At 39.1% G+C, this 24,922-nt stretch overlaps 1 protein-coding gene across 10 annotated transcripts in view; it reads left to right on the top strand.

Annotated features, from left to right (window-relative positions):
• Positions 1-23,627, top strand: part of CAGE1 (cancer antigen 1) — a 50,521-nt gene extending 26,894 nt beyond the window's left edge. For 4 of the 10 annotated variants that reach the window (XM_077770068.1, XM_077770066.1, XM_077770063.1 and 1 more), the window contains 5 exons: positions 7,808-7,912; positions 8,575-8,645; positions 19,345-19,413; positions 21,882-21,921; positions 23,444-23,627. In XM_077770068.1, the coding sequence (XP_077626194.1) occupies positions 7,808-7,912; positions 8,575-8,645; positions 19,345-19,413; positions 21,882-21,921; positions 23,444-23,485 (327 nt within the window). In that variant the 3' untranslated portion in view covers positions 23,486-23,627. Of the gene's footprint in view, positions 1-71; positions 859-1,025; positions 2,230-7,807; positions 7,913-8,574; positions 8,646-8,842; positions 8,907-19,344; positions 19,414-21,881; positions 21,922-23,443 lie in introns of those variants that run through there. The other 6 variants (XM_077770065.1, XM_077770064.1, XM_077770069.1 and 3 more) reach the window with 6 other exon arrangements.
• The last annotated feature ends 1,295 nt before the right edge of the window (positions 23,628-24,922 follow it).

Below are 24,922 nucleotides of genomic sequence, written 5' to 3'. Positions count from 1 at the left end.
TACATTCTGGTCTAATTGTATTTAATTTATATTTTACTATATGTATTCAATCTCAAAACCGTTGTGTAAAGAATTGGGAAATCAATCCGCCAGCCTTCAGATGTCTCAGTCTCCTAGGCCATTCATAACAATGACAGATGCATCTACGGTCATGGTTAAACGTTATTGCTACCTTGACACACTTTCTCTGTAATTTGACTGCAGCAGGGCATATGACAATCCCATATGAGGAAAAAGTGTGAATGTAAGCAAAAACAAAAGTTTTTTTTCTTTGGAAACCTGGAATTATGAACTAGATAGAGCCAGATAGCTTGACTATATTACCAGGCCACTTGTACTTCTCATCATAGAAGGCCTCAGTGATCCTTGCAGAGGTGTGTGGTAGATACAGCAATGGCCACCCAAAGATGTCCATGCCCTAGTCCTGGAGCATGGCAGCAGGGACTTTGGATCCCTTAATAAAATAAGATATCTAGGCACTTTAGGCAAAAGGGGCTTTGTAGATGTGATTAAATCAAGGACCTTGTGTGGAGATGGATGATTAAATCAAGGTCCTTGAAATGTGGAGTTGGATTATCCTGGTTTATCAGGATGGGCTCAATCTAATCTCATGCATCCAGCCACGTCCGAGAGAGATACGACCTTAAAGAATGTTAGAGATGGAACATTGCTGGCTTTGAGGATGAACCAAGGAGATCACAAACCAAGTGATGCGGACAGCCTTTAGAAGCTGGAAAATGTCCCCTAAAGCCCTCAGAAAGGAACACAGCCCTGCTGACAGTTTGACCTTAGCCAAATGAGATGCCCGCCAGACTTCTAACCTACAGAACTGAAAATTAATAAATCTGTGTTGTTTTAAGCCACTTAGGTTTATGGCTATTTGTTACAGCAGTAATAAAAAGCTAACACAAGATGTGTTGATCTTATTTATTTATTTATTTTTTAGTTACTTGGTTTTCAGTGCCATATAATACGTTAGGGCAAATTAATACATTATTAACTTGGAGCTATGTCCATAAATCTAGAACACACGGGGACGGTAGAGGGGTCCCAACCCAGGAAATCTTCCTCTGGAGGACTTCGTAACTGAGCAGTAACACCTGGTCTGAGGAAACCTCATCCAGCACCAGCAGCTAGCCGGCTTCTCCATCTCTCAGTGCCTGCGTCCACACAGCATGGAAAGCAGCTTTCCAGGAGGACTTCCTCTTCTACCTTGGTCAAGTGTATGTTTCTGTGAACAGGGCCAGACACAGCCCTCTGCCTAACTCAGTCCTACCCTGGGAGCCTGCTTCTTAGAGATCTTTGGCAAGGCCTCTCGCCACCGCCATAGGTCTGCCTCTGCACCACGCACTCTGGCACACGTGGGCAGACCCCACAGGAAGGGAGTTGCTGGGGAGATGGGAGAGCAAGCCACTGCCCCTGTGGTCAGCCCTCAAGCACCCTGGGGTGAGGAGTGCTAGTTGGACTTTATTTCTTATCTCCACTTATGCGAGGGCTGTGATGTGATCTTAAAAAGTATTTATTTAAATATTTCACACCAAACTAATATAACAGATAGCCTTGTATTGTACCACCCAGGTAAAGAAATGAAATGTGAATATAGTTGAAAGCCCCCTGTAGCCCTCTCCAGCTGCATTTTCCTCCCCTCCACCCAGTGGTAACCATTCTCCTGAAGTTAGTGTTTACCTTGACCATGCATGTCTCTATTTCTTGCATACATATATATCTTTAAACAATGCAGTATTGGGTTACATATCTTTTACTGTTTACATATCTTTTTTATTATACATCCTTTTCTAAGTTTTTTCCCTCAATCTCGTAACTGTAAGGTTCTTTTTTGGTGATTAGATGCAGCTGAATTTACCCATTTTCGCTCCTATGTAGTGTTTTAACATGAATAAATCATAGCTCACACTAGAACATTTCAGATATATCAAGTCTTTGTCCACATATCTTTGCAGAGTTAAAATCATACTGTGTATAAACTGTTGAATTTTATTTTAATTAATATATCACACATATTTACATGCTACTATGCTATCCTTATAGATTATATATAATTCCCAATGGCTTTGTAATATTCCATAGAGTGAAAATACAATAATTTTTTAGCCAGTCCCCCTTGTTGGATGTTTGGGTTCTTTCTCTTTTTATGGAGAGGCTTTTCCTTTGTGGTTATTTCTTTGGAATAAATTACTGAAGAGGCATTACTGCTTTTGAAGCTATAAATATGCATGTGGATCTTTATGTACACAATCATTGGATTGTACAAGTGAATTTTCAAAAGACTTGAACTTTACCTTGCAGATATCAGTGTATTAATAGTACCATTTCATCAGAATCTTCCAGCATTAAATACTATCACTTGAAATGTTTCTAAACAATTGGCCTTTTAATTTATACTTGTAAGATGGAGCATTTTTTAACATATTGCTTTTACACTTGTGTGGGGGGGAGAGTCTCACCAGCAGATTTTAATATATGCAGAGTTTAACAATTCTCTTTTAACAGAGATTTTAACACATGAATTATATTTTCAAGGAATAATAATTGTGGTAGAATAAATAACATCTCACTATGTGCAGATTCCAAACTTCTTTCCAAGCCAAAGTCTTAAATCTGTTGTTACTGTACATATTTCTGGGCCTGATACCCATCTAAAGATTTTTTTGCGTTTTCTTCAATTTAACTTGTCCCCAAATCTGATTTCTCTTCTATCTTCACCTAGTTATGGGGACTGACTAGGAAGGCTGGGAGGGGTGGGGAGCAGGGGGAGGGGGTGAGATTCTTACTGGGGTCAACAAAGGATGACAAAATCAAAGGACTAAACAAGGCCAAAAACCATGCAGGAATGTCATGCGAAAGACCTAGAAGGGAAGCCACAAGAGTCATCAACCAGATAGTAGGATGGGGTGGGGGTGCAGTGGCACCAGGTACAGTACTTATGGATCCAGAAGTCTAGGGCCAGATAGAATAGAGCCAAGGGAAGCCTCTTCTCTGTGGACCATCTGGTGAATGGGAGCTCTATCATCTGTTTGACTCACAGTGGTCTAGATCTCCTGCCGTTTTAAGTCAAGTGCATAGTCACTTCACTAATCTTCAGTTTCTCATCCTTCATTCACATCTACTTTCTTTTGGTGGAGACTTTGAGTGGGTTCAGGCTAGTGTTCAGCTCAGAAGTGTTACAGTGCCTCAGACATCAAGGAAAAGACACATTATACCTTTCATTGATATTATTCAAATATCACATTCAAGGTTATCTCATAATATCTTCCTTTACAAAAGAAAAATGTTGCCACCACTCCATCCTTTATTACTTAAATATTACTTTTAAGTAATACATTACTATTTTTATTATATAATTACATAATTAATATGTAATTATTTATTTAATATTAATATTACATAATTATTAAATATTAATATTAATCATTACATAACTACATAATTAATATGTAATTAACTAATTACATATTAAAAAGGACTTTTTGGTATGCTTTCATGAAAATGTTTTAGACTTTTTCAATGATTCCATTCAAATACAGTCTTCTGATATTTTTTTAAAGTTTATGAGAGAGAGAGAGAAAGAGAGAGAATCCTGAGCAGGCTCTACACTCTTAGCACAGAGTCCAGTGTGGGACTCCATCTCATGAATTATGAGATCATGACCTGAGCTGAAATCAAGAGTTGGATGCTTAACCAACGAAGCCATTCAGGTATCCCTAAAATTTTTCTATTTTGAAATTTCTTTCAAAATTTAAAATTTGAGCTTTTAATGAAAAGACAAGCCATGGACTGGGAGAAGTTTGCAAATCACAGGGCTTTTTTTTAACATTTTTATTTTTGAGAGACAGAGAGAGCACACAGGGGAGGAGCAGAGAGAGAGGGAGACAGAGGATCCAAAGTAGGCTCTGTGCAGAGTCTGATGTGGGTCTTGAACTCATGAACCAAGATATGGCCTGAGTTAAAGTCAGATGCATAACCAACTGAGCCACCCAGGTGCCCCACAAATCACAGATTTGATACAGGACATGTATCTAGAACATGTAAAGCACCAGGGCGCCTGAGTGGCTCAGTTGGTTAAGCATCTGACTTGGGCTCAGGTCATGATCTAACATTGGTGGGTTCCAGCCCCACTTCCATGCTGACAGTGTGGAACCTGCTTGAGATTCTCTTTCCCCCTTCTCTCTCTGTGCCCCTCCAACTCATGCTTTCTTTCTCTCAAATAAATAAATTAAAAAAAAAAAAAACTTAAAAAGACATATGTAAAACACTCTCAAAACTCTGTAAGAAGAAAATAACCCAATTTAAAAGGTGGGCAAAAAGATTTTAACAGGCGCTTCATTAAAAGGATAGATGGATAGCACATGAAAAGATACTCAACATCATTGAGATGTACATTAAAACTATAATGAATACCACTACATACCCTTTACTGAGGATTGATGAAGATGTGGAACACTACAAGTCTCATATGCAGTGGATGGGAATGTACAATTGTACAGCACCTTTAGAAAACACTTAGGCAGTTTATTATTAAAAAGGTAAACATAGACCTGCCATTGGTCTACTCTTAGGTATTTACCCAAGATAAATGGAAGCATATGTTCATACAAAGATCTGGACATGAAAGTTCCTAGCAGGAACTTTATAATCAAAAACTGAAAGCAACTCAAATGTCTATCAACAGATGTATGGATAAACAAATTGTGGTATGTCCACATTATGGAGTACTACTCAGCAAGGAAAACGGGATGAATTACTGATACACATGCAACCTAGAGGAATCTCAAAATTGTGTGGAGTGAGAAGAGCCAGGCCAGAGTAAATACTGTTTGCTTATATTCTATAAAACTAGAAAATACAGACCAATCAATAGTGACAGAAAGCAGATTGGTATTTTCTGGGGGTTCACACAGAGTATGAGAGTCAGGGAAGACAGGCAGACAAGAAAGAGGAATTACCAAGAGGCAAGAAGAGAGGCAGTGATGGATATGTTCATTATATTGATTGCAGTGATGGTTTCATAGTTATATACATATGTGAAAACTTATCAAAGTGTACTTTTTAAGTATGTCTAATTTAGGGGAACCCAGGTAGCTTAGTCAATTAAGCGTCCGATTCTTGACCTAGGCTCAGGTCAGGGTCTCATGGTTCCTGGGATCAAATGCCATGTCAGGCTCTGGACTGATAGCATGGTGCCTTCTTGGGATTCTCTTTCTCTCTGCCCTTATCCCTATCATGCATGCACATGCTCTCTGTCTTTCTCTCAAAATGAGTAGACAAATTTTAATGAAAATAAGTGCTATTTATCATATGTCAGTAATACTCTTAAAGCAGTTAAACTTTACACACTTCAGCAGAAACTTACAATTTTGATTCCTTTTCACTGTAATCCAAAATACTGCTTTATAAGAGTTATTCCTTTATCTCCAAAACAAATATTCTTTAAGGAATATTTTGCTCTTATTTCTTTGATCTGAGGTTAGCAAATTTAAAAGATTCAATCTGCAGATTTAAAAGGGTTATTACTTTCATCTTGAAAGCCATTGAAGAGGGTGCCTGGGTGGCTCAGTTGGTTAAGCATCCAACTTTGGCTCAGGTCATGATCTCATGGTTTGTGAGTTTGAGCTCCACATCGGGCTCTGTGCTGACAGCTCAAAGCCTGGAGCCTGCTTCCGATTCTGTGTCTCCCTCTCTCTCTACCCCTCCCCTGCTCACACTCTGTCCCTCTCTCTCCCAAAAGTAAATAAACATTTTAAAAAATTAAAAAGAAAATGAAAGCCATTAAAGAAATCCAAAGCATGCCATAAAGTCTATACTGAAAAAGAGTGAGGAATTCTGCATTGCTTTAGTAAGAGATCATGAGATACACGAAGCTCCAGGTGAAGAGTGCAGGGAAGGAATAGAATGGGAAAAGCCAAGCCCTATGCTAATGGTTGTGGGTTTTAGTTTTTCCCACTTCTAGACCTATCCTTTCAAAACCTTTTAGATTCTCTTCACCTTGATTCCATCTGTTAAATTCAGGTCATAATATTTGTATTCTCTATCTTAAATAATGTATGTATTCAGAGGAGCAGGACTACTAATGTGGTATTGTCCCTTTAATTTATTTACATAAGAAGTAAGAATAAGAGAGTTGCTATTACCACAGCAAATTTGTTTTGCCATTGCATCTCCTATGGGATTTCACTACAGACACGTAAGTATATCTAAAACATTAGAAGATCGATGGCCATTCTTAACATTGGTATTTCATGGGGACATTTCTGTCATTTTTCTTCTATAACTGGTTTGAAAATTAAGGTAACTGATAAGGGAACTTGTGAATACCCTTTCCTAATAATTAATCTGAGATGCCATGGTTAGAAAGAAATTTTTTAATATTTGGTATTTTTTGTGTGTGTAAATAAACATTAGGCGTTAGGTCAGAACATGACAGACCTGGAACTAAGCTTTTTTAAAAACTTGGATGGGGCACCTGGGTGGCTGTCGGTTGAGCGTCCAACTTCAGCTCAGGTCATGATCTCACTGTCTGTGAATTCGAGCCCTGCGTCGGGCTGTGTGCTGACAGCTCAGAGCCTGGAGCCTATTTCTGTGCCTCCCTCTCTCTCTGCCCCTCCCCCATTTATGCTCTGTCTCTCTTGTGCTCAAAAATAAATAAAACATTAAAAAAAATAAAACTTTGTATCATTTATGCAAGTTGAGACTGTCAAACCTGAAAATGCATCATCAGGCACATTAGTACTTTAATTTAGATGGAATCAAGTATATCTATACATTGATTATAAATGGAAAGAGAGTAAGGAAGGTTTGGGGTGAACATTTGTATTCACTAACAAGTCTTTAATTATTTGCAAAGCTCTTTCATAATATTAAATTGGAGGAACTTATAATTGTGATTATAAAATTATAATTTTTGCCCCTCTGTTCTAAGTGCAATCTAACTGGGATTAGTGTCTATTGATTCACTTGTGGTACATCTTTGGGGTTTTTTTGCTTTTTGTTTTTGATTTTTTTTAATGTTTATTTATTTTTGATAGAGAGACAAAGTGTGATCAGGGGAGGGTCAGAGAGAAAGGGAGATGCAGAATCTGAAGCAGGCTTCAGGCTCTGAGCTGTCAGCACAGAGCCTGACGTGGGGCTCAAACCTATAAGCCGTGAGATCATGACCCGAGCTGCAGTTGGAAGCTTAACCGACTGAGCCACCCAGGCGCCATGGTGGAACTTGGTTTAAGAGAATCTTGGAATGGGACACCTGGGTGGCTCAGTTGGTAAATGTCCAACTCTTGGCTCAGGTCAGGATCTCATGGCTTGTGAGTTTGAGCCCCTCATTGGGCTCAATGCCAACATCACGAGCCTGCTTGGGATTCTCTCTCCCTCTTTCTCTGCCCCTCCTCCACTAGCACTGTCTCTGTCTCTCAAAAACAAACTTAAAAAAAAAAAAAGAGAGAATCTTGAAATAAAGTATAGGTCACTGTTCTCATTAGTTCTCAGCGTCCATATGTGGTTTTCTTTTTTTTCCCTAAGAAATGATGTTTTAAATTATTTTTTATGGTTATTTTGAGAGAGAGACACAAAGTGCAAATGGGGGATGGACAGAGAGAGAGTGAGACACAGAATCCAAAGCAGGCTCCAGACTCTGAGCTGTCAGCACAGAGCCTGATATGGGGCTCAAACTCATGAACTACAAGTCATGACCAGAGCTGAAGTTGGACGCTTAACCAACTGAGCCACCCAGGCACCCCCATATGTGATTTTCATGGCAGTTTCCACAGTTTGTATTTTTACTGATGTTTCTCCATAGATTGCAAAATTGGGAAGTCTTCTAGAGTCAAAAGAAGACCATTGCAACAGACTCATTGAAGAAAATGACAAATATCAAAGACATTTAGGCAACTTAATAAATAAGGTACAAATTTTCTTATAGAAATATTTATCTTTAAAAACTATGCCAAATATTAAAATAATAGAATTTTAGTGCTACAAAGGATCTGAAGAATGATGGAACACATTTATATTGATTCTTTTTACTTCATAATGACCTTATAAAGGGCACCTGGGTGGCTCAGTTGGTTAAGCGTAATTACATAAAATGCTCCCATCAGCCTTTTAGCTGACACTTAACAACATTCTGTGTATCTATCCCCTGCTGTTGACTATTTTAAGTCTTAGTATTAGGACTTCATTTTGAGAGTAATTGTAAATCTTTTCAATTTAACATTCTAGTTTACCTTCTGAAAACTGCGTTAACTTTAACCATAGATACAGGCTCTAATCCTTAGCTGATACATCTACTGTTTTTGCGGAAGACAACTGGATTAGAGTTGACTCACTACAGTTGTCCATTTACTGACACGTCACTCTTTCTGCCTGATGAATAGGTACTTTATAATTCTATTTCTACTCATATTCCTGATGTCAAACAGTAAGGAAGATGTTTTGCCGACTGTAAAACTTGATGACATTTACATAATTGAACTTCAACTGTAGAGATTTTTTTAAGCAACTATAAACAAAAATAAAAGTTCTAGAATTTATCATAGAATAATTTTGTGGCTTATTTTTTTCAAGGTTACATCATATGAAGAAATTATTGAATGTGCTGACCAAAGGCTTGAGATATCCCACTCCCAGATTGCACAGTAAGTTGAAAAAGCTTAGTTTTTTGTAAACATTTACCAATATTTTATTTTGCTCCCTGGCTTGCCAAGTTTATTTTCTTAGACTCCTAGAAAGAGAAAAAAATGTGAATTTTTTATAAATTAAGGCCATTCTTCAATAAAATAGTCTGCTTAATGTCTGACTACTTGCATAACCAGATTTTCATCTTTTCTCACAGCTCCCTTTGATTTGGGGGAGGGCGGTGGTGACAATATTCATGAGAAGCATCCAAAAGTTTCAGGAGATATTCCATGGTGTTCAAGTAAAATAACGTTGCAATGCTTAGACTTTATTCACAACAAGTTTTGAATGCACACCAAATGGAACATACATGTATGTATATCAAGTACCAACTAAACTCTCTCATGAGAATCAGATTCAGCTCTAGGCCTCTGGGTGGCTCAGTCGGTTGAGCATCCTACTCTTGATTTTGGCTTGGGTCATGATCCCAGGGTCATGGGAATGAGCCCCTCATCAGGCTCCAGGCTGAGCATGGAGACTGCTTAATATTCTCTCTCTCCACCTCTGGCACTCACTCTCTCTAAAAAAATAAAAATAAAAAATAAAGTTTGCCTGGGTGGCTCAGTCAGTTAAGCATCTGATTTCGGCTCAGGTCACGATCTAACAGTTCATGAGTTTAAGCCCCACATCAGGCTCTGTGCTGACAGCTCAGAACCTGGATGGAGCCTGTTCAGATTCTGTATCTTTATCTTTCTCTGCCCTTCCCCTGCTCGCTCATGTGTGCTTTCTCTCTCTCTCAAAAATAAATAAACATAAATAAATGAATGAATGAATAAAATTCTGCACATTTTTTTTCACTTATTTATTATCTTCACTTCTCATATGCTGTTTCCTTATCCTTCTCTCAATTTCATTTATACTGTGCTGGCTTTCACTAAGCTTAAGCAAGAGGTCTGTTCTTACCACAGAAGGCACACCCCCACATACAAAGTTTCTGTAGAGCTCACTTACCACAAGATAACTGAAAGATAGTTCAGGTATTTGTACCTTGGGAACTTCATTTTGTTTTTTATTATTGTACCTCAGTAGATGAACGTTAAAACAGTCTTCCCATTTTTCATACTGACATTGACAAGTTTTAAATTTGAAGGAGGAAGGGAGTGTTATTATACACTCAAGACAAGTAAAATAACACTCCTCCTTAGCTTATAACCAAGAAAACTCAGCCAATGATCAATCGTCATGAGATGAGCTCATGAAATATAAAAATAACAAATAATATTTCTAAACCAATATCAAATAAACCATCACTCTGGCCACATTGCTTTGACCCAGTTATTTTTAAAATGCAATTTTTTTAAACTTACATTTCGGAAAAGTGGTTGATCCACTTTGTGGTCAAGAAGAGATTCGAGGGGCACCTGGGTGGTTCACTTGGCTCAGGTCATGATCTCACGGTTCATGAATTTGAGCCCCACATCAGGCTCTGCACGGACAGTGTAAAGCCTGCTTGGGATTCTCTCTCTTTCCCCTCTCTCTCTGTCCCTACCCTGCTTGCTGTCTCTCAAAATAAATAAATAAACTTTAAAAAATTTTTTTAAAAAGAAGAAATTTGTGTTCTATAAATTTTACTAAAATGGTTGTCAGCTGTGGCTGCTTATTAAAATTCCCCTGAATGCTTTATAAAAATATCCAGTGCCCAGACTCTACTCCCAGATCCAATAAGCTAAGACCAAGTCAGTTCTGGGCATCAGTGTATTTCAAAAGCTGTCCAGGTGATTCTAATGTCTGGACAGTTTAAGAACCACTGCCAGATATCATGTGAGGTGATTTGCTTTAAGTGATAAGAATTAAATGTAGTCTGTTATATTCATGAAGACAGTTTTTAAAAATTATCATGAATTAGCTTTGATCTTTAAAAATATTTTTTGATGTTTTTATTAATTTTTGATAGAGAGAAAGCACAAGCTGGGGAGGGACAGAGAGCGAGGGAGACAGGAACCAAAAACAGCAGATATCCTGGTTTGGGGCTTGAACTCACGAGCTGTGAGACCATGACCTGAGCAGAAGTCAGATGCTTAACTGACTGAGCCACCCAGGTGGCCCAGCTTTGGTCTTTTTAAAAAGTGTATGCTGCTTCAAAAATTATCAAATATACCATCAGAACAATGTTTCTTTAAGTTGGTGCTATTCTGTTAAAATTTAGCAGTTTGAAGTATCTTTAAATATTTCCACTGAATATACTGTAAGTTATCAATTTACATGCCTTGCATTTTAAAAACAGCTGCTTACTTAAAAAAGCCATTAATGATATTTGATTTTTCTAAAAGACTAAGTAAAAGAAGAAACTTGGTGAGGTCCATTTTGTGCATGCAGCCAGAGTAATCTTTCTGAAATATAAATCTGATTATGCTTCTTAAAACACTTTTAGTGATTTCTTCCACCACTTTTAGATAAAAGCAAAAATCCTTAACATGAACTAAAAATGTCTTCACGATATGGTTTCTGCCTGTGTCTCCAGTCTCATCTCCCCACTCCCTGCCTTGCCTTCGGCCACACTGGAGCATTATAGCTTCTCAAATGCATCACATTCCCTTTTGCCTCATGACTTTAGCATAGGCTGTTCCACCTGGAATGCTCAGGCTTTCCTCACCCCAGTTCTCTCCTACTGTTCTTGAAATCTCTACCCAAATGCCCTTTCCTTAGAGGTACATTCACTGTCTTCCCTCTCTGAGTAAGGCAGCTTTTCCGAAATGCTACAGAGATTCTAGTAATCATGCAACTCTCTCCCAAACACTGCTTTCTCTGCAATACCTGTGGCCAGATCAGTTTCGGGGGTAAAAGTCCCTGCTCCATATATATATATATATATATATACACACACATACATACATACATATATTCCTGGTTCAGGGATAGTCTCTATGAAATTTTAGACTTGTTCTCTGTACCCTCCTCCCCATCACATCTATGGTAACATCTTAGTGAGAGGTGGATCCTTTCACAAAAATATCCCAGTTCAGGGCACCTGGTGGCCCAGTCAGTAGAGCGTCTGACTTAGGTTCAGGTCATGATTTCACAGTTCATGGGTTTGAGCCCCATGTCAAGCTCTGTGGGGACAGCTCAGAACCTGAACCTGCTTTGGATTCTGTGTCTCCCTCTCTCTCTGCCCCCTCCCAAATAAATAAACATAAACAAAAAATTTTTAAATATTCCTGTTTAACATACAGATGGCCAACAGGTACGTGAAAAGTTGCTCACTCACACCACTAATCATGATAGAAATCAGAACCACGATGAGAAATCTCCCCACACTTATTAGAATGGCTATTAACAAGGCTGGAAATAACAAATATTGGCTAAGAAGTGGAGGAAAGGCAACTCTCATGCACTATTGATGGGAATGTGAATTGGTGCAGCCACTGTGGAAGACTGTATGGAGGTTCCTCAAAAAATTAAAGATACAACTACCATATAATCCAGCATTTCTACTTCTGGGTATTTATCTGAAGAAAATGAAAATTAACTTGAAAAGATATATGCACCACGTGTTTACTGCAGCATTATTTACAATAATCAAGATACGGAAGCAACTGAATTATCCATTGATGAAAAAAAGAAAAATAAAATGTGATATATGTATGCAATGGAATGTTATTCAGTTGTAAAGAGAAGGAATTCTGCCACTTGTGACAACATGGATAGATCTTGAGGCGTCATCCTAAATGAAGTAAGTCAGAGAAAGACAAATACTGTATGATCTTGCTTATATGTGGAATCTAAAAACCAAAACAAAACAAGCTCATAGATACCGAGAACAGAATAGTGGTTGTTACAGGTAAGGGGTTGGGGGGGCTGGTGAAATGGGTGAAGGGGGGTCAAAAAGTACAAATGTCCAGTTATAAAATAAGTCATGGGGATGTAATGTACAGCATGGTGACTATAGTTAATACTGTGTTGCATATTTAAAAGTTGCTAAGAGAGTAAATCTTAAAATTGCTCATCACAAGAAAAAAATCTTGTAACTCTATATGGTAACAGATGGCAACTAGACTTATTATGGTGATCATTTCACAATATGTGCAAATATTAAAGCATTATACTGAACATCTGAAACTAAAATGAAGTTTTATGTCAATTATATCTCTCTGAAAATTATTTTAAAAGCCACAAATCAGATAGCACTATTTTAAAGTGCATTAAACCCTTGAAGTGCAAACTCAGTCAGTTAAGCATCCAACTTTGGCTCAGGTCATCATCTCACAGTTCATGAGTTGGAGTCCCACATCGGGCTCGCTGCTGTCAGCACGGAGCCCACTTTGGATCCTCTGTCTTCCTCTTTCTCTCTGCCCCTCCCCCTCATGCACTCTTTCAAAAATAAACAAAACATTAAAAAAATTTTTAAAAAGCTCCAGGACATGGGTCTTGATTTTTTTGGATGTAACACCTAAAGCACAGGCAACAAGACAAAAAAATAAATAAACAAGTGGGACAACATCACACTAAAAACGCCTCCTGATAAAAGAAATAACAATGAAAAGGCAACTTACAAAATGATAGAAATATTTGTAAATCATATAACTCACAAGGGGTTAAAATCTAAAATATGTAGAGAACTCATACAACTTAATAGCAGAAAAACAATCCAATTTTAAAATGAGCAAAGCACCTGAATAGGCATTTTCCCAAAGGAGACATTCAAATGACCAACAGGCACATGAAAACATGCTCAAAACTACTAATCATCAGGGGAATACAAAATCAAAACCACAATGAGATATGCCTTCATACTTGTTAGAATGGCTATCACCAAAAAGACAAGAGATAACAGGTGTTAGCAAGGATACAGAGGAAAGGGAACCCTTATGCACTGATGGTGGGAATATAAATTGGTGCACCCACTATCGAAAACAGTATGGAGGTTCCTCGAAAAGTTAAAAATAGAACTACCACGTGATCTACAATTCCACATCCTGGTGTTTAGCCAAAGAAATGAAAACACTCAAAAAGATATGTGTATCCTTATGTTTATTGCAGCATTATTTACAATAGTCAAGATATGGAAGCAATCTAAGTGTCCATAGATGGATGAATAGATAAAGAAAATGTGGTATGTACATACACATGCACACACACAGAGAAGAATATTATTCAGTCATAAACAAGAAGAAAACCCTGCCATTTGCAACAACATGGATGAAACTTGAGGGCACTATGCTAAGTGAAATAAGTCAGAAAAAGACAAATGCTCTGTGATCTCACTTACATGTGAAATCTGAAAAACAAAATAAAACAAAACCCAACCCATAGAAAAGATCAAATTTGTAGTTAACAGTGGAGGGGGCTGTGTGGAGGCATGAGAATTAGGTGGAGGTAGTCAAAAGGTACAAATTTCCAGCTATAAGATATGTAAGTACTTGGGATGAAGTGTACAATATGATGATTATAGTTCAACATTGTTGTATGGTAGATATTTTTTTAATGTTTTATTTATTTCTAGGGGAGAGAGAGAGAGAGAGAGAGTGTGTGAGCAGGGGAGGGTCAGAGAGAGAGGGAGTCACAGACTGAAACAGGCTCCAGGCTCTGAGCTGGCAGTCAGCACAGAGCCCGATGCGGGGCTCGAACCCACAAACCGCGAGATCATGACCTAAGCGAAAGTCGGACGCTTAACCGACTAAGCCACCCAGGCGCCCCTGTTGTATGGTATCTTTTAAAGTCACTAAGAGTAAATTATAATATTTTCATCACAAGGAAAAAAACTTTTACTGCTTTTTAAAAAATTTATTTATTCTGAGAGAGAGAAAGAGCATACCTGTATGAGAATGGGAGAGGGGCAGAGGGAGAGAGAGAGAGAGAAAATTAAGTAAGCTCTATACCCAGCACAGAGCCTGAGGTGGGGCTTGACTCAGGGCTCTATCTCATGACCATGAGATCAGGACCTGAGCCCGGATCAGGAGTCAGACACTTAACCGACTGAGACACCCAGATGCCCCTATTTTCTCTTTTTTATTTTTCATGTATTGATATGAGATGATGGATGTTAACTAAACTTATTGTGGTTGTGGGGAAATAGGTTCTACTTACATAAATGGGTTAGGAAAAGCTTGGGGCAGAAAGCTGCCACCATGGGGCAAAAACCCTTGAGGTTAGGAAGCAAGATATTATAATGGGATCACGAATACTTTCCACTCAGATACCAATGTACTATTGTACCTTGATCACAAATTTCACTTGCCCCCAAGACCCTTTGCTTACACACAAGTTAATGATTACTAACTATCCGATTGCTTTCTTCCATTTACCACGTGTGTAAGATCTTGTTTTCTTCACGTTCACCATGTGGGTAATATCTTGTGAGCTCAATAAATACAGAGACGAAACCCCTATTTGGGGCTCTTGTCTCCTCCTAGACATTAGCCTTTCTTGTATTCAATTCTGCATCTGCTCTCTTGGTGGACAAGAGAGAACTCCACACTCATAGTCTGCAACATGTGGTGACCATTTCACAGTATGTATAAGTCAAGTCATTATGCTGTACACCTTAAACTTATGCATTGTGTCTCATTAAAACAAAGAAAAAAATTTAAGCTTCTGCTCTTCAGGAGACAGATAAATGAATGAAAAGACAAGCCATAGCCTGAAAGAACACATTTGCAAGTCATATATTTGATAGAGAACTTTTATCCAGAATACATAACAAATCTCAAAACTTGACTAAAATGGCAAAGATTTGGGGCACCTGGGTGGCTCAGTCAGTTAAGCATCTGACTTTGGCTCAGGTCATGATCTCATGGTTCGTGGGTTTGGGCCCCGCATCAGGTTCTGTGCTGACAGCTAGCTCAGAGCCTGAAGCCTGTTTTGGATTCTGTGTCTCCCTCTCTCTCTGACCCTCTCCTGCTCATGCTGCCTCTCTCTCTCTCTCTCAGAAATAAATAAAAACATTAAACAAATAAAAATAAAATGGCAAAGATTTGAACAGAAATTTCACCAAGAAGATATATGGATGATGAATAAGCACATGGAAAGATACTTAACATCATTAAAAGACAAATTAAAACCACAATGAATACCTCTACACAACTACTGGAAGTTTTCAAAGACTGACTATACCAAGTATTGGCAAGGGTGTGAAGCAGCTGAGCAGCTCAGACCATCCTGGTGGGAATGGAATATGGCACAGCCACTTTAGAAATGGTCTGGCAGCTTCTTACAAAGTTACACAGACACTACCATATGATTCAGCACTCCGATGTGTTGATCCAAATGAGGAGGAGATGACAATATTAATTAGGCCTTCTGTTTACAAACAGCTTGAGTCTATCATGCTTCATTATTAGAGAAAATACCATGGAATAAATCTTTGTATTTCTAGACTTGTGTACACACAAAGATGACTGTTCATGCGAGCTTTGTCATAGCCCAGAGCTGGAAACAACCCATATGTCCCTCAAATGGTAAAATAAAAAATTGTAGGATAGCCATACAGTGGAATACTACTCAGTGATTTAAAAAAAAAAAAAAAAGAAGAAAGAATGAATTCTTGGTACATGCAACAACATGGATCAATCTCAAAATAATTGGACTAAATGTAAGATTCCCTTATATAAACTTCTAGATACTGGAAAGTAATCTATAGTGAGAAAAAGCAGGTCAGTGGTTGTCTGGGGACCTGGGGGCAAGGAGGAATGGGAGTGAAGGATTATGCAAGTACATGAGCAAAATTCTGAAGATGATGGATATGTTCACTATGTTCATTGTAATTATTGTTCCCTGGGTGAATATATATGTCAAAGCATCAAACTACACTTTAAAAGTGTGCAATTCATTATATGTCAGTTATATATTAATAAAGATGTTTAAAAAAACAAAAAACAAATGCCAGTGCTAACACAGACTTTAAAATGGGTAAGTATGACTTCCACTCCCAAGCATACCATCTGTTGGCATGGTCCAGTTAGCCCCTTCATTCTGCTGGATGGCGTTACTCTGCTTACTTGGCTCCCTACATGTGCTGCCAGTGTCCTTCAAGGGAGGACATTGCCTCCCCCATGGAAACCAATGACTCCATTTACTTGGGCTTAGGTTGTGACTTTCTGTTCTCAGCTCTATGCACAGGAGGACTGTGTATAAGTATGTTCCAGTGGTGCTTGTAGCACACTTAGAAGAACTTTTCACTCTCTCTCCTTTTTTACTTCTTTTTAAAGATGTTTTTTAAACAATTTTTCTAACATTTATTTACTTTTGAGAGAGAGAGACAAGCATGAGCAGGGGAGGGGCAGAGAGAGAGAGAAACAGAATCCACAGCAGGCTCCAGGCTCCGAGCTGTCAGCACAGAGCTGGACGTGAGGTTCAAACCCAGGAACCATGAGATCATGATCTGACTGGAAGGGCAACGCTTAACCAACTGAACCCCTTCAGTCTCTCTCCTTGAGTATCCTCTTCCTCCAAGACTTGGACTGTTGTTTGTGAACTCTAGAAAAACAGTGATTTATTCCATGGCATTTTCTCTAATCATGAATCATGAGAGACTCAAGCTGTTTGTAAACAGAGGGCCTATTTAACATGTTCATCCCCTCCTAGATGGACAACATTTCCCCTTTAACCTTTGAAAACAAAAGCCTGATATCTCTGGACAATAATGCAGAGGTTTCAAAATGACACCGTATGAGGCATATCCCAAGGTAGATGTGTTTTGTTTGGTCCATCTAATGTTTAAAGTATTTTTGAAATATTGCCAATATTTTAAAAAAGGAAGATTTCCTGTAAAAAGTTAGATTTCCATCTTTTCTTTAAAATTGAGATCTGACATCAGTACTGCACCATTCCCACATGGCAACATCAGGCAAGAGCCAAGTAGCAACTTTGTCCTTCAGGCAAGGAATAGGTGTGATTCCATCCCAATCAGATGGGGGTTTCCAAATGTGGGGCAACTGGATCGCCAGCGCTATGGGCAGTGAAAGAATTCACCTGAGACAGAACAAAGGAGATAGAAGTTTACTGAATACACCACAAGGAAGCAGCCAGCAGGACAGCAAAGGAGAGACTGACTGTGACACAAGGCAGTGGGTGGGGACTGTATTTAAAGAAGGGAGGTGAGGCGGTATGGGAACCAATGGAATTCCACCCCCCCCCTTTTTTTTTTTTTTCTGTGCCTGGCTGTAAGTAATCCATTGGTCAGCTAGGGCTTATGGATACTTTGAGGTGGGTTGCCTGATGGGCTGATCTATATTTAGCCAGGGGGTTGGAGTCACTGTGGGCCCTTTTGGCCTTGATCAAGTTTTCATGGCTCAGGTTTGTTATTTAAAAGTGACCCCTACAATAGGGGTAAATGCTCTCTGGTTTGTCCAAATTCCCCCTTACTTTATTCAGTTTACATACTTGCTTGACTCTCTCATAGGCATTTGAGGTAATGACCCCTGCAAGAGAATTTTCTATCCTCCACAGATCTGTTTACTCTCCATAGTAGCCTGAATAACAGCTTCCCAAAGACATCCAAATTCCGTTCCCCAGAGACTTGTGAAGGCGCCCTCATATGGTAGAAGAGACTTTGTAGATGTCATTAAATGAAGGATCTTGAGATGGCAAGATTAGCCTGGATTATTCGGGTGAGCCCTAAATGCAGTCCCAACTGTTACAAGAGGGAGGCAGAGAGAAGTCTGATGACAGAAGATGGCAATATGATCAAGCAACAGGAAGAGTAAAGACCATGTGCCGAGGAGCCAGGAACCAAGGAATTAGGACAGCAGCCAGAGAGGGAAAAGGCAAGGCAATGAAGACTCCTTCTGAGCCCCTGGAGGGAGCACATCCTTGCTGGCACCTGAGTTTAGCCCATGGCATCTGATTTCAGACTTCTGACCTCCTGAACCATGGGAGAATAAAGATACGTTGTTTTAAGCCTCCAGGTTTGTAGTCAGCTGTTTCAGCAGCCACAGGAAACTAATAAACTGTCCCTGGATGGGAAAGGGAGTTTGGGAAGAGACTACTTTAATTGAATTTGCCCTCCTAGAGGCAAGAAGGGAAACTGCTGGTATCTCTCTTGCTAAAAGCCATAAAAGTAGAACACCAGCAAATCTCTTACAGGCCACCTGAGTGCTGTGATCCTTCCTACGACACTATTACACATTTCCTCATGTTAAAGCAGTTCACAGCTCAGGAGTTGTGCTTTTAAAAGAATTTTTTAAAAATGTTTATTTATTTTTGAGAGAGAGACCATGAGAAGAGGGTCAGAGAGAAGGGAAGAGGATCTGAAGCAAGCTCTGCACTGACAGCAGTGAACCCAATGAAGGGCCGAACCCACAAATCACAAGATCATGACCTGAGCCTAAATCAGATGCTCAATTGCTCAATCGACTGAACCACCCAGATGCCCCCAGGGGCTGTGTTTTTAACGTGTTACTCCCAGGATCATGTTGGGTTTCCTCATGCAAAGGGATCAGTTCTCTACCCACTGTCTGTGTAAATGAATAGAACGTCTGTCATTTTATAGGTTTACTACTATCTACTTTCCTTCTTCACTACTGGAACCTTAAAGGAAGAAATTGATTAAATAATTTGAGTTGCTAGGAAAGAATCCCAAATTCTCCTATGGTGAGGTCGATGGATGATATACAGATAGCTAGATCACTATATTTATCATCTCAAATCCCCCAGTGAGTCCAACAAAATATTAGTTTAAAAAAGTCAATTTTAGTCATAAAATTCAATTGTTTCTTCCTTCAGTCTAGAAGAGAGAAATAAACATTTGGAAGATTTAATTAGGAGGCCCAGAGAGGGAGCAAGAAAATCAAAGTGAGTTTTTCTCTTTGTTTCTAAATAATAATGTCTTAAAGACATTATTTAGAACATAAGTATAATGAATAATATATTTTAAAACTTTTTTTTTCCTTTTCCTAATTTAAGATACACTATATCCAACTGTTTGGTATTTTGTCTGGCATAAAATAGATGCTTGACAAATGTTTTTTGTAGAACTTGAATTGGAAAGCCGGAATACCTGCCCTTACGGGACTTACAATCACCTCTAAGGAAGATACTATAAAGATATGAGATAAGATTTTGTCTACAGCAAAACAGCTTACATATATACTTTATGACCAGATTATCTTACACTACTGTTCAATTTTATAATACATTATTTCTGTAGATTTGATGCTACAAGGTGTATGCACAAATCATATGGGGTTGATTAAGACCATAGCAGGATATTAAAATGGGATTCTTTCTGGCCTAGTCACTGAGGTGCTAATAAAACAGTTATTAAAGTACTCAAAGGGAGGGTGAATTTCCCCTGTTCAGAGTTTCTGAAGGAAATTGCAAAGAACCTGTTTCAGGACTCCTATCTCTTGGCCAGATCCAATGTGTAGAAAGTGTGGAGAGTAGGGAAGAGTGGAAAAGAAATTTCTTTGAATCCATCGTGTTATGAGCTCCCATCGCCCCCAAGTAATTCTACCTCTTTTACTTAGAGCCTACTATGGGGGTTTCCAGAAGATCACCTGGAGAGCTTTGATATGCATGTCCTAAAAATTGGGAAACAGAGGACCAGTGATGCACCGTGCCTGAGATAACTAAAGCAGCCCCCGAGAGGGGCTGTGATGGGGTGGCCTGTTCTCTCTGAGCTTGCCAGCAGGACAAAAGATGTTTGTCATAGTTTCTTAAGAACCAGACAGGAGAGAGTCAAGTTCTCCTAGTTTCTGCCCAAAGCTGCCTGGGGGGATACCAGCACCAAGAGGCTAGAAGGGAATGCCAGATTTTTAGAGGCTGATGAAGGAGTATCAGGTGACCACCAGAAGAGAGGTGCATTGGCTTAGGTCAAGGGAACTATAGGACAGAGGTCCCTAGCAGTGGCAAGCTCTACAAACAAAATCAGCTGAGCCACTACAAGCCCAGGACTGAAGCCACCAAACCAAGTAAAAATGTCCCAGTGCCTTACTTCTCCTTCCTCTTTCTACAAATGGAGGAGATGGAGAATGAAAAGGGAGCAGAAATTGACCTCCAATGGCAGGTGGTGTCCCCCAACTACAAGCCTTAGCTTGGAGAAGGGGAGGAGAAGTCCTACTTCTGAATGAAGATGAAAGGATTAATATGTAAGAACGGCCATTCTGCTTACTGAATTGAGATTGTGTTCGTGCCTCACAGTGAGGACTGACCTCATCTTAGAGTAAGCCAAGATCATCACTGGGCAGTCTGCATATTTAGCCAATGGCGAAGGAGAAGCTTCCTTGAGTGAAGAAAGCCTAAAGCAGAAATGGGAAGCAGATATGAAAGTTGCATTTTTGACTATGTCGTGAGTCATGAATGTTGAGCATACCATTTGCAATACAACTGTTTTGAGAATTAAAACCCCTTAGCAGATTATCCTACTATTTGCAACTATGATTTTTCCCCCTAATATGAAAGAATATGATCTGATGCCTGGCATGTTACAGATGCCCCATACTTGCTAATTTAAACTGAATATGAACCTTCTCTGAATTGCTATCAGAAACTGTGGAATATTTTCTCCATCCTTATTTTAAAATAAGAAAATTAGCATGCAAATTCACAGGTTTCACTAGTTCAGCTAGTTGTTTACCTAGCCTGTTTTCACAGTGGATTTGAGGCCCATTTGTATAGACTTCGCATGGCCTTTGAAGCCAGGGGGTGAGCTGGAGCAGAAGAGCCCTTTCCGGCTGTGCAAGGCTATTTCTTAGAAAACTGGAGACTTACAGGAGCCTTAAGCCAATACCATCCTTAAGGCTTTCCCTGGGCCCAGGGAACGCGCTTTAGACTCTGTCTGCACCACCTCAGAGTTGTGATGCTCCTGGTGCCTATTGTCTTTGATAGTAGAAAGAGTGGGAAATACGGAGACCAAAGTGAGCATGTTAGTAGTTTCAAATGTCTTTTTTTTTTTTTTTGCCTCTAGTTCTTCATCACTTTCAAGGAGCCAGAATCTTATCCTAAAGAAGTCCATGAGAATGTTAAAACACAACAAGACTGTGAACCAATAATTTTATTTAATTGCAATGAGACTGATCCATATATTACACACTGAAAAGCTTTCTCTGAATCTTTTAGGGGCTGATAGTTCTATCCTAAATGGCAAGAACATATTAAATAATGGCATACTTGTTCACTAGTTGCACTATTTTGTCCTCCTCACCACTGCCACCACCACCCTGTTTTGGTTTGTTTGGTTTGGTTTTTTTGTTTTTTGGTTTTGGGTGTTTTGTTTGTTTGTTTGTGTGTTTTTTACATTGTTCTCTTTCTATCTCCTACAGACCAAGAAGATTACAAAATCATCCAAAGTCCTTGACCGTGGTAGGTCATACTGATGATCACTATTAAGAATGTTCTGTTTCCATGTAATTCGACCCTAGCTCAAGATTAAATAGGAGTTCCTGAAGTTACGTTTCAGTAATGGTCAGTGTAGCTTTCCTTCCTGTCCTCAGATGAGGCCTCTTCGGCCTCTGATCGTCATACATCCTGTAACTGGGAAGCCCTCCTTCTGAAATTGTCCTTAGGTTGGTCCTTATTGTTGCATCCCTACAGCTGCTGCCTCATGTCAGGCCCTCATCATTTCTCATCTGGCCTATGACAGTCATCTACTTGCTTCTGCCTCCAGTTTGGCACCCCTTCCTTCCATCCTCCGCAAAGTAGACAGAGTGATCTTTCAGAAGCAAAAAGGATGATGCCCCTTCCCTGCATGCCTTTCCTCAGTGGTTCCCAGTTGATCAGCATTCTGGATCAAATCCAGCACCTTAGCACAGCATATCAGGTCCTCTATGACCTGGCTCTCGCCCCCCTATCCAGCCTTCTCATTCACTGCTTCCTCCCTGTCATCACACACCCAACTACATCTAACCACTTGCCACTTTCCAAACATGCTATGTTATTTCTATGCCTTCCTGTGACAGTCCCTACAGCTCCCCCTGCCAGGAATGCTCTCTCTCAATTCCTTTTCTCCTGTACTTCCGTTCCCGCCTCACAGACTCACCTGGCAGCTCAAGCTCTGGCTCCTGTAGGAAGCCTCTCCTGCTCTGTCTCCCACACAGAACTGACTGGCTTCCTGCCACATGCCCACACTGTCCCCTTTGATAAAACAGCACCTGCAAATTACTGTTCTATACTTGCATGTCTTGTAACTTGACTAGAACACTTTTAGTGCAGGAATTGTCTCATATTCATTGTGGTAGCCCCCAGCACTGATCCCCTAATAGGGACTAAATAGGAGGGAGTGTTAGACAGACTCAGGACCCAGGACCAGTGCTACGCATGGTAGAGTAATTCCTAATAGAAGATGTAGCCACTTGTGCCCTTGTCCTACCCCAGGCCAAGGGTATGTATTCACGCAAACCTGTGGCCTATTTATGACATAGCTTTGTGGAAGAGGGGTACAGTCAAGGGCATGTCTATATATTCCCTCCTGAGACCCAGCTGTTCTAATAGTGGAGTTATGAGAATACCCTAGTTATAGTGTGCTGGTATGCAATTTTATGAATTATTTAGATTCATGTTTCTATTCCTTCTTCATTCTGCCAGCTGGCAGCCAAACCAAGGAAGATGAAACTCAGCCACCCTTGTTCCTTACCATATTCCATAATGGGACAAAGGTTGAAACCAACAGAAATATTTATTAATATATAGTATTGGTGTTATCTGTGAAGTTTATCTATCTGCAGGTTGTACTCCTTTTCCATGTGTATATAAGAATTAGCTGTTTATGCAGTAAGAATTGTATACATAATCAAGAATTCCATATGTAATCAAGAATCAGTTGTTCTGTCACTGAATGCCTGTGTTTCCTAAAAACTTATGATACATTTTTTCCTTTCATTTTTAGATGCCAGATATTTTAGAAGGAAATAGAAGTTATTTAGATTAAACATGATTGAAGATTAAACATTAATCATTTTTGTCGACCAATCCAGGAGCAAAGTCATTACCAAGTATAGTAACCAGATCAGTAATACAAATGATACATTAAAATTTGTATAAATGATGAAATTATACATTCCAAAAACTGATTACTTTTCTTCTAATTTATTCCTGTGAACAACAAAATATATTTCCTTTAACATAAACAGAGGAACAAGTGGCTTCTTTTCCAAATGTCTATTTTCATTCACACAATATCACTGCCATATTATCAAGCCTTTAATGTAATGACACAGAAAAATAGAAATGTATCTCATTTCAGCTTTGTGTTCCTGCCTGCAGGACCTCCTTTTTCTCTCCCAGCAGGCAGGCTCTTCTTACTACCAACCAAATTTTAAGACACTAATTCTGAAATCTTTTGGCATTAAAATGCAGATTAAAGAGGAGAACTGGTCCTTTGAGACCTAACTCTTATAATTTCTACTTTTACATAGTTTTGAGGAATTAGTTCTGAATTTAAACAAAGGAACCAGAGACAGCTGATTTTGTGAGATGTATCAGAAAAACAAATGTACCCACGTGCATATTATTCTTTTGCTCAATCCCAGAGCCAGGATGGAGATGTGGCTGTTGAATCAACTACTAGAAGGGAGAAATTATTTTAGCTTGCTGAAATAAGTTTTGCATTTAAACTACTCAGGCAAGTACAAGAGAAAAATATATGGAGAATATATATCTGCACTTAAAGGAAGCGCTGAATAAATGAAAGCTATTATTGTCATTTTTGCTGAGGAATTCTGTAAGGTCATATGTGGATTTTGAAACAGAAATTTTAATTTCTTGAATTCAAAAAGTTGCAATACCACTTAAGACAAATGATGAGAAATACAAACAAAAATTCAGCTGTGACAGTGTTATGTTTCAGAAAATTAAACACTGAAAGTTTTGGAAATGATTCCAGTTTTAAAAAGAGATATTATTATTGTTTCCCTGGAGGAGATCCTTCAGGGAAAATTAAAACATAACAGGAGAAAGACAAATATTAACATAAAGATGGCTAATGCAGTTCCAGAATCTGCACACGATTGTGATGAAACTTTTGGAAAGGAAGGATTAACAAGGGCTGTCTGCAAACAGGAGTGTGTGCAGAAGCACCACATTTGCCTTGTATGTTATTAGACATTTTGATCTTTTACCTGCAGGTTGTCTCAAAATGAATGTGCCTCCTTTGGTGCATGACTGAAGGACGCAGAGTCTAAGCCTGTACTTCTTTCAATAAACGTTTAGTGACTTTGAATAAACTATGTGACAGCCTGTCTCTATGTTAGACACCAAGGACACAAAGAAAAATCAGGCAAGAATCACCAAGAAAGGACTACATAATCTAAGGAAGATAGATACACTGTTCTAGAGTGGGGTGCAGGTGTAACTGTCCAGGGTGCTC

Source organism: Crocuta crocuta, unplaced genomic scaffold, assembly GCF_008692635.1.
Source record: "Crocuta crocuta isolate KB4526 unplaced genomic scaffold, BGI_CrCroc_1.0 scaffold24, whole genome shotgun sequence".
NCBI classification, from domain to species: Eukaryota; Metazoa; Chordata; class Mammalia; order Carnivora; family Hyaenidae; genus Crocuta; species Crocuta crocuta.
Note: the sequence above shows the minus strand (reverse complement) of the source record. Positions and strands in the feature narration are given on the sequence as shown.